The 10,878-nt window shown below is 39.0% G+C and overlaps 1 protein-coding gene across 1 annotated transcript in view; it reads left to right on the top strand.

Moving 5' to 3' along the window:
- The first annotated feature begins 202 nt into the window (after positions 1 to 202).
- FHIT (fragile histidine triad diadenosine triphosphatase) overlaps positions 203 to 10,878 on the top strand; it is an 858,590-nt gene continuing 847,914 nt past the window's right edge. The window contains exon 1 of the mRNA XM_006166252.2: positions 203 to 318. Within this exon, the coding sequence (XP_006166314.1) occupies positions 216 to 318 (103 nt within the window). The 5' untranslated portion in view covers positions 203 to 215. The remainder of the gene's footprint in view (positions 319 to 10,878) is intronic.

Here is a 10,878-nt window from a genome sequence, read left to right as displayed (position 1 = left end):
ATGGAAAGTGGAATATTTTAGGAGCACTTTTCCAGAATATATCTTAATGGACATTAACTGGGAAACAGTTTAAATGGCATCCTCTTTGCAACTAAGAATCTGTAGTAATGGAATCTCTTTCTTTAAAGTGGTATATGAACTGAGTTTCTTATTTGAATTTTGTAAGTGACCATTTTCTACATTTGTCTTCTTTTTCAGACTTCAACTTAGAGCAAATGTCGTTCAGATTTGGCCAGCATCTCATCAAACCCTCTGTGGTGTTTCTCAAAACAGAGCTGTCCTTTGCTCTCGTGAATAGGAAACCTGTGGTACCTGGGCGTATCCTTTATTTTTGTAAAGAGAGAAATATTAAAAATAACTCTCTGAACCTAACTGATCAGATGAATACAAGATTGACCTCCAGTGTCTGTCCAAAAAGGTAAGCAAGGAATCTCCTTTCCACCTGCTTTGGAGAAACCAGGTAAGATGTTACTCCCTTTTATTTTGAATCCAGTTGGTGGCACCAGTAATATGCTTGATCAATGTTGCAGAACTTCTGAGAGTTGCTTAGCAACCATGACTTTGGAGGTGAATTTTTGTTTGACCTTTTCACTACCATAGCTATGTAAATAAAATAGGTGCATCTGAAAGAGGACCTATGAATATCATGAGCACTTTGTTTTCAGTTTATCTATTATGAATTTTAATGGTAGGTTAGGAATAGGGTGGCACCTTTGAGATGTGCAGGAGGATTTGAGATAGGCTGTTTCTTGGAGATCATTCAAGTTAGGAGTTTTAATTAATTTCATACATATAAGTATGCTTACAGGCTTCGTTTTTTCATGGTAGAATCTGAAATAGCATTTTCTCTTGGAAAAAATTCTAGCTTCTATTAATAGATCATCATCCAGTGTCATTGGTGGTAGAATTGTTTTATTTTCCTGTGACCACTGAACTTGAGATCTTTCCTCCTGCAGACTTCAGTAGGAACTTCACTCTTTCATAGTCTGAGTAGCAGAAATTGGTGAAATGCTTGGAGGGGTTAGTTTTATGTTATTAAAAGTATTACTCATGATTGTGTGCATATAAATTTTGTACTGACTCTTCAAAATCTCCCCCCTTTCCACTGCCGTCAACTTGGTTTACTATGTAGAAGGTATCAAGAGTAAAATTTCATACTTTGAGACAATGAGATATTCTGAATATATAGGGCCGGCCTTGTGCCCTGGTGGTTAAGGGAGTCAGATCCCACATGGCTGACTGTGCAATTCAAGTCCTGGTCCCAACAGCTTGAAATACATGCTAAATGTGTCTGTGTGCATGCATAAAATCCAACAGGGTGGGAAAAGGGAGGTGAAGGGATTGTGGCATGACCATACCCTATTGGGGGTTGCTTTTTCACTCTACTGATCTCTGTGTCTCTAACTAGCACAAGTGCTCTCAAGCATACTTTTTTTTAAAAAAGTAATTCCAAATGTACAATTATGCCCAAATAGTATTTTGTTTGTTTGTTTGTTTGTTTTTTTATGAGGTTTTTGCTATAGGGCACGTGTGCTCACCAGAAAGACAGAGAAAGAAAGAAAGCGAGAACTCACCACCCAGCGGGGGATGGCCACGCTGCAATCCCTTCTCCATTCTCCTCTTGGGATCTTGGGCACGCATGCACATGCGCCCGGCATGAGTCTAAGCCACCGGGCCCAGGACTCTAACCGCTGTCAATTACATGGGAGTCCAGCGACATATGTATATGTATCTTTTGTTTTTAAGAGAGATTTTTGCTCTAGGGCATGTGTTCTCACCAGAGACAAAGAGAGACAGAAAGCAAGAAATTACCCCATGGAGGGGATGGCCATGCCACAATCCCTTCTCCTCCATTCTCCTCCCAGGATCTTAGGCATGCGTGAACATGTGTCCAACGTGAGTTTCAAGCTGCTGGGTCTCAGACTCAAACCATAGTTGCCCATGTGGGAGTCTAGCCACATAACCATATACTATCTGCTGGTCCCCAAAAGAACAATTTTAAAGTGGTATGCCAATTTTATATTCAGTTCTTCTAAAAAAACCTAGAAATTCTTGGAATAATAGAAACTTTATTTTTTTCTTTCTGCTTTTGCTGCAAGTTTGTGGTAGTTCTTTTCTTTGAAGAGTTGGTTTTTTTTTTTTTTATGAGTTGTCAAAAGAATATGTTTTAAATGCCAGCTTTAATTGACTTAGCGAGCAACAATAGGAAACAGGCAAAACTGTGAACTTAAATGAACAAATGCTAATACCTTCGACTGAGAAACTGTGAGGTCATAGAGAGATACCCCACTTTTCAAATGGGTAAAAATGGAATGGACTTTGTTTTGTGATATTGTTAGTCATATCTTCATCGTAACTTGATTTTTCTTGGGTGTTTTAACCAAGTCTGAAAGCGTGGTATGTAACACTAGGCGTACGGATACATTGAACTCAAGACAAGCGTAAATGTCTTCTTTAAGGAAAATAGTGTGCTGTGAATAGTGAGCAGTTAATGGATAGTAGCTAGTTGTGTTCCAAATGGTTCTGGAAATGAGACTCTGTTTAGGAAATGTGGCCAGATCAGCTGCCTTTTTTGACCTATTTCCAAGGATATGGGGAACATTTTATTAAAATGAACAAACCTCAGTTTCTTTGGAAGCTATCAAGAAAGACCCAGTCCTTCCTAAGGATAAGGACGATGATAAGTGGAACATTTTTATAATCAGTCTGCTGTGAGGCTATTTTCCAGCTACCGTGCTTAAAATGGTCTCAGGACCAGTAGATAATGTATTCAGACAATCCTTTCTATGTGATGATTTTGTAACTTTTTATTTCACTTTACCTTTGTAAACTCTGCGAGGTTACAACTGTGAGAGGAATCCTAACAAGGTACTCCTTCGCTTCTAGGAAGCTGTTATTATTTTGTCCTGAGATTTGGGAATGGAAACTGTGGACAGCTCTGCCCACTAATATTTCATAAAGTAAATGGCGAGAGTCTGGGGGGAGCTTTTATCTATCCCCGAGGGTCTTTTCTGTCTGCCCTAGTCTTGTCTTTTGGTGAGGCCATCAGCTTTCAGTAGCTTCCCTGCTGCTGGGTTCCTGCAATCCAGGCTACACGTCATTCTAAACCATGGCTCTGATCATGTCATTCTTTCATTCCATCTCTAATACACCACTAATAACTAACTTTTATGAAGTCTAAACTCCGTAGCAAATTTTTTAAAATTTTATTTTATTTTATTTCAAATTCTTTTATACATTGAATCACATTATTTAGCTTACAAAGTGGATATTCCAACATGTGTACATTTCTCCCCAGTGCAGTTGATAATGCTATAAACTTATCTTCAACAGGTAATACCCCATTTCTTTATCCCATTAGCATAGTTTTTAAACACTTTAGGCCCAGCCTCCCTCCTTTGCAGCTATTTTCTAAGTCTGCATTGTCCTTTCCCTTGTCGTCTTCTTCGCCTCAAGATCTTCCTCATGTTTTTCACTTCAACTAAATTGTTTTCATACTTATCTACTCTCTTAGAGAAAAATATTCTGTCCTCTTTATTTGTGACACATGGTTCCTTAATCACATTTTGACTCATACAACATTTTATTCCTGAGCTCATGCTCTGTTCCAGGCACCATGCCAAACACTTATCCCAATCTGCGTCTTGTCAGAACTGCATTCATTCCTGTTTGTCTCTGTACTGAGCTATTAGTTCCTGTGGAAAGGACTTTGGCCTGTCTGTCTTTCTTCTTTTTCCTTGTTATTCTGTCCCCACCCCCTCCCTTTTTGCTGTAGGGTGCATACACTCACCAGAGAGAGAGAGAGAGAGAGAAAGAGAAAGTGCAAAATCTCCCAGGAGAGGAGAGGATGACCACAACGTAATACCCTCTCCATTCTCTCGGGATGCACCTAGCATGTTTTTCAAGTTGTGTCTGGGACTTTAACCATGAAATTGGCCATGTGGTATCCAGTCACCTTAATCACCATGCCACTGGCTAGTCCCGTCTCTCTTTTCTTAGCATTTGAAAGTACTATGTTGACTGAATTTAAAGTGAAACTATATACATCAGAAGTATATGTGTTGTTCCAATTAATGCAATGATACAGTAAAGGTCTCCTGAAATCCTACTTTTACTGTATTACCATGTATAGAGACAGGTCTTGCCACTGTTTTATTTCAACCTTTTTTTTTTTTATTTTTTTTTGAGAGGTTTTTGCTATAGGGCACGTGCGCTTGCTAGATAGAGACAGAGAGACAGAAAGCGAGAAATCACCCCCCAAGGAGGGTGGCCACGCCACAATCCCTTCTCCTCCATTCTCCTCTCAGGATCTTGGGCACGCATGCACACACGCCCAGAGTGAGTTTAAGCCACCAGGTCTGGGACTTGAATCGCAGTCAACTACGTCGAAGTCCAGCAACATAGCCATTACGCTAACTGCTGGTCCCTATTTCAAACTTTTTAATATTATGTCCAGTCTGTATTTTCTCAACTTTCCCTTCATAGCATTTTTTGTTTGCTTGTTTTTGGTTTTGTTCTCAATGAAAGAAAGAACATGGGAGAGAGAGTATAGGAGAGTGAGGCAGGGGAAAGGAAGAGAGGAAAGGAGAAAGAGGTATTTTTGATAGGATCTCATGGTGGCATGATCCTCCTTCCCCTAGGCTCTCAATTAGATGGGATGACAGGTGCATGCCACAAAACCTGGCCTGTTTAGTTTGGGGCAGCAATCAAACCCAGGTCTCTCGTACAGACTCGCTTGCGTGGTCTCACCTCTGCTCTCAGCGATCTCACACTGCTGGGCAGCAGCACCCTCACTTGTGCCACTGCGGCCAGGTTTCCTTTCATTTTTTGTCAGCTACGATTCTGTTCACAAATGTGTGTTATGCCTGTAGTGAGTTAAGTCTAAAAGCAGTGAACGAGTTGATAACAGATGGGAAAAGACATTTTTCTATTTTTTTTCTTGCATGTTAATTTATCAACGGACAAGTTTACATTTTAAGGGCAATATATTGGCATTTTTATATAAAATAGAAGCCTTTCCTTTGTATTTTCGACAAATTCTTAAACAGCATTTAGGTGACTTTGGAGAATGTGCCATTCATAAGCCTTATAAGTGTCATCTTTGAACTTGTGTCCTTTCTAACATTTTGCTGCTTCTCCTCCCCACCCTAAAGCCCTTTTTTCTTAGGGCTTTGCTCGCTGACTTCTTTATAGCTTTCCAAGGTGGAAAAGAATTGTCGGATCAGGGGCCAGCGATTCACTTTAGAGGCAAGAGTGTTTGCTTCATTCTCAAAAGAGCCACTTCAATCTCTCCTTGTCCCCACCTAAGGCAAACACTTCTGTTCCTTGACAGCAGTGTTTAAAGCCGATTGAATAGGTTTTGGCCTCTGTGGTGCAACATTCTAGAAGAATATGTCAGAATGTCTTTAATCCATTAATTTCCTGTTACTGGAAAATGCTCTTCAGAGTTTCTGGGTGAGATGAGAGAACAGACGCATTTTGATGAGTGCACCTTTAGAATTCTGCAGTGAACGTTTTGTTCATCTCTCTCGGTGCAGTCCAGCTATTGTTCGTGGCTTAAATAAGTTTGAGCCATTATGGCTAATACTTCCCCATACCCTCCTCCCCTTGAATTGGGCTGTGTCTACCTCTCATCTTGAGTTGAGCATGAAAAATGAATTTGAACATTAGTGGAATCCATTTGGGGACCAGGGCTTTTATTGTAAATAAAATTATTCATTTGTTATATCCTGTTGTTTTCAGCAGAGAGCGTATTGATCTCTGGATTGCTATTCAGGATGGCGTAAAGAGCTCTAACATGAGGGCGACATGGCAGCATTTGTGGATAGATTGAATGTGGTGTGTAATGACAGAGACAAACCCTGCTTGCTGGCCATACTGCATTATACAAATCATTTGTCAACAGTTTATCGAATCAGTTATTAAAAAGAGCAGATTTTTTTTTTTTTCTCCAAACAAGAGCATCATACACAGAATGTTATCAGGGCCAAACAACGTTAGCATGATGCATTGAGGACAGCCTTATAAAGTGCATTTGTGAAGAATTAGACTAGGTAACTTAAAGGACATTTCTGCTGATGCACTAGAAACAAAGTTTGCTACAGTGGAAATTGTGCTCTAAGATCCAACCTCAGGGGATAAAAAAGAAAGTTTTGACACACGTCTCATAACAGAAAATTTTACCTTTCCAAATAAGCAGTGTTAAATTTTCTGCTTTCCAACCATTTCTATGTTGAGTTCTCCTGAAATAAATTAAAAAATAATAAAAATAGCTTCATTACTTAACAGTGATTCTTACGAAATAGTTGCTATAGATAAAAGTGCTCTTTTAGTCCTTCCGTAAAGATCAGAAATATTCGTCATTTCCTGAGTAGGTTGTAATCTTGTGAATTCCTTTAATTGTTCAGGAAATAACTACAGTTATTAGTGATCTGATGATCTTTGATTTCTCAAAAAGAGTTTCTTTTTAAACCTTCCTGTATAAATAAGTGCAAGCACTATTTTAACTTCTTAATTGCTAAAGATAGATGTTTGCTCTTAAAATTGCTGTAAGCACATGGTTTTCTTGCTCAGTGTGTGGTTGTTGTATATTAGTTAGCTAAATACTTTTGGAGAGATGTTCAAAGGTAATCTTTGCTGACCTTTGTCCTGAGTTGCAAGTTGGTTTTCCAGTGGTCATTTTATTTTTTTTTCTCGACGTTATTTGGCAGATCATTGTGTTCAAAGACATGTGTATAGCAGTGATTGCTCAGTTAGAGCTTCTTTTTTCCTGTTCCTTTGGGGAATGTTTCCATATAAATGCGCACCCACCAGGACCTGCAGATGGTAAGGTGGTTAAGGGCACTGGACTCCCACATGTCCAGCCGTGGTTCAAATCCTAGTCCTGGTGGCTTTCTCACTTTCTCTCTCTCTCTCTGTCTTGCTCTCATCCTGTCCCTCTTTGATCAAATTAAAAAAATAAATAAATAAAATAAATAAAATTCAGTAAAATAATTATTTTTAAAAACTGCGCACTCACCTTTGGGTTATAGAGCACACTGCTAATCGCTAGACCTAGCTTTCGATGGTCTTGATTAGCAGGAACAAAGGAAGTTACTGAATGCTTTCATCACTCGATAATTTAACCAACGTCTCTTTTCACAGTCTAGAATCTGTCGTCGAGGATGCTGTCAGCTTCCACTGTAAGAGAAACTTTGAATGACCACCCTTCATCTTGACTTGTCATCTAAGAAATTATGCCACAAAAAAACACATTTTATCTCACATACCAGCCCATCAGATGGCAATGCACTGATTCTGTAGAGAGGAGGATTCTGAGACTACACGCAGGGCCAGCAGGAAATAACTGTCCTGGCTGTCATGGGGGAAGAAGCCCTCCTTGCCAGGCTCTTCTTCCCTCAAGTTTATTTTTTGTTCTTGGAGCCAAGATTGGCACCTTTATTTTCATTGTAGACAGAATGATGGATTGTTGGGACTTGATACTGAATAAATTAAATAGGCACTTTGTATGTGCACAAGGCAGGTTTGTAATTGGATGGAGAAAAATGTGTGGATTTCATGCACTTTGCCCTAGACCCTTCAAGGTGACTCAGCCATAGGACAGTGTGACAGAATCATGTGCATATTGGTCTCTAGACTTCATGTAGGCTACTTCCTATGATCTCCTACCTCTCCCTCTCGACCATCCTGGCTCCTTGCTGCCTGCTTCTTGGTGAGAATAGTCAAACATGGTGGACTTGTGGTTCACCTGATTCTTGTTGCTTAATGACTTAGTTTTGACCGTCTTTTCTTGACTTGGACATTTTTCTACATAACAGTATTCACCTTCTATCTTCAGATCTTACTGTGAATGGGGTGGGATGGGCTGCCCTGACCTGGTTATGCATGAAAGGAGGAAAATTCAACTAGTTTTTTTGATCAGAGCTTTTAGTGAGTACATTTCTCAGAATTGCGTGAAGGATATAGAATCACTTTCATGACCTGAAAAGGATACCTTTATAATCTGCCGATCTATACAGAATATAATTCTGTTAATGTGTGTGTGTATGTCGGGGGAGGAGGATATTAGGGATGCTCTTTCTAGCTCTTGCAAATGCTAGGATGATAATTATATGTATCAAAATAACAGTTTGAATATTTTCCCCATTAATTGCTAACATGAGTATCCTGTAATGTGGATAGCCCTTCTCCATTTCTATTTATTTCCATGTGTAACTTTCACAGGTAATTTTAAACTGTCATGGTCATGGTTAACAATTACTGAATTCTGTTCTTTATATTCTGGGCATATTTTTGACCTGCTTTCCATGCAAGTCATCAGATTGTAAGGGACAGGAAAAGACTGGTCATGGCTTTGCCAGCCTTGTGCTTGTAAAAGAATGTCATTAGAAGTAATGAATGGAATAATACATCATTATTCATAAGAAATGTCACGTAATTAACTCAAATAATGCAAAATATATTCTAATTTCCATTTGGAATGAAAATAGATTTGTTAGAACATCAGTAGGCAGTTAATGTTTATCCTATATTTTCCTACACATATCAAAACTGTTAAAAATCTACTGAGTGAATACACATAGATTTTCTGCAGCGTAAGTCATAGCTTTCGTCTCCAAATAGAGCCTTTAGTATATTTCTCATTTATTATTTAATATATACATAAGTTGTATATATTTAACTCTTATAATTTACATAATTAATTTATATTTATTGCAAATTAATGATCTAATTTATTTACTTAGTTCCCATTTCCTTTCTCAAAGTAATTGACTGAAAAAATAACTATACATTTGCAAATAGCTCTTGGGCACAAATCCTAAATTACCTTTTCATAAGAACTCTCTACAAATCTAGATATCAGAACTAGTTTTTGAATCTAAATAATTTTCCTGGGATTTCTATTACAAGCTTTAAATATATTCCAAGAGTCTTGGTTTGTGTGTGTGTGTGTGTGTGTATACAAACATACATACACATGCATACACACAATTGGTGGTCAGGATGTGAGTGAATATGTCCTAGGTGGGGGGTTCTTTTATATGTCACAATTAGTATGATACATGGCATTGACTCATCCCAAAGGCAGTTCCTGGAAGCTCTCTGCCATGCCAAACCCCAACCTATCAATTTCTACATTGAGGAAAGGCCCAGAGGCTCCCAGGGGAGGAGGATAGGAGATGGTGTGCAGCACTGAAGTAGCAGTAAGTGCAGAAGTATTTCTATATTTTTATAAGAGGAATGACCATGCCTGTGCACACAGCCTCAGGAACAGCCCTTGTTTTAGAGAAAGATGGAGTCTGATGGGAGGAAGCTGCCATTATATCCCTGGGATCAAGCATGCTATTAGTTCTTCAAAATCATTGAGCCTAGCACAGATGTATATTTAATGATGAATGAAAAAACATACATCTCTTTCTTCATTGCAAATAGCCATCTTCCCCCGCAGTGGACTTGGAGTCTCTTTACAGAGGTCAGGGAGAAAGTCTTAACTATTGCAGGAGGGTTCTGAGGCAGCGTCCTCTCTGTCTTTCCCTTTAGTGTGTGTGTGTGGGAGTGGTATGGGCATGGAAAGTGTATGCATACACATACAACTTATCAGTACCTTACATGAATAAGATATCTCAAAATAAATAACATAAATTAGTGTTATGATCAGCAGTGCATTTTTGAGGTCTGTTTTATCCTCACACACTTGTGAGTGGTTTAAATGGAAGAGCTGAGTGTCAGGCTAATGGTGGCTCTACGCCATGGAAGTCAGGACTTATCCAGGACTCTGGATTCTCATTCCATTGTTCACTTCTCTATCTGTGGTTGCCTTCCTGTGTGCTGTATCACAGGTTAGGTATCCTGAGGAGTCATTATCACTAGAGTCATAAACCCTTCCCATTAGTCCCTCTTTCTCATGTTGTAAGTCCCTGTACCTATGCTGTCATTAATATTTCTATGGGCATTTTGCCATTGGTGGCTTTATTATTTTGTTGCAATCATAATTATCATTTAAGAATAGGTCTACCTTAGTGACTTCTGCAGCTGTATAAGGTTTAAGTCTTATTCTCCACTGTTATCTGTACAGGGCCAGGCAGTTTAGCTTGGCGAGCAGCATAATTTGATCTAAGGCAAAATGAGTCCAGGAGGAGCTAAATTCATCTGGTTCTCTATTTTTTTCTCCTTTCTAATATGTTTTGAAATGGCCGTAGTTACCAGGAGACCTTTTCATCTTTTAAGATTTATATCCAGTTCAAGAGATGTGTGTGCTAATACTTTAAAAGTAAACCATCATATACCCGTCCATTCACCAAATATGATTGCTTTAAGAGGTGTTAAATTAGATGTGCCATGATAAGACTAAGTTAGAAGGAATTATATTAAAAGTTTTACCTAGAGTGTTTTACATGCAGAAGTCTAGAATGCTATTAATAGTGTTTTCATTCTGTATAGAGACCAAATGACCCCTAAAAGGCTTTTCTCATGTAGCTATATCTACAATGACATATCTGCAAAAATGTAATTGAAGTTCAAGAGTGCAGCAAATGCTGAATCAGACTTTGCATATTGCCTTGAAATCAACAACTAGAGCCTAAACAGAAAGGCTGACAACATTTGGGGACAAATACTCTCTATCCAATTTATTAAGAAGCAGTACAGAACCAGATCCAAGTTGCTGACCTCACCTCTGGGCTTCCAAGGGGAGAGGATTAGTGAGGCAAGGACAGAACTGAAATGAGAAACACTAAGGTACTTTCTTCTTCCCCCTTTTGGAGCAATGACTCCTACTGTTCTTAAAAGTCATGTGTGGGGGACCAGCAGGTGGTGTGGTGGCTAAGGCACTGGAGACTCCCACATAGCCTGCCACTATTTGAGCCCCCGACCTGGGGG

The sequence above is a fragment of the Tupaia chinensis genome, unplaced genomic scaffold (genome assembly GCF_000334495.1).
Source record: "Tupaia chinensis unplaced genomic scaffold, TupChi_1.0 Scaffold144206_1, whole genome shotgun sequence".
NCBI lineage: Eukaryota > Metazoa > Chordata > Mammalia > Scandentia > Tupaiidae > Tupaia > Tupaia belangeri.
This window is presented reverse-complemented; position numbering and strand designations above follow the sequence as displayed.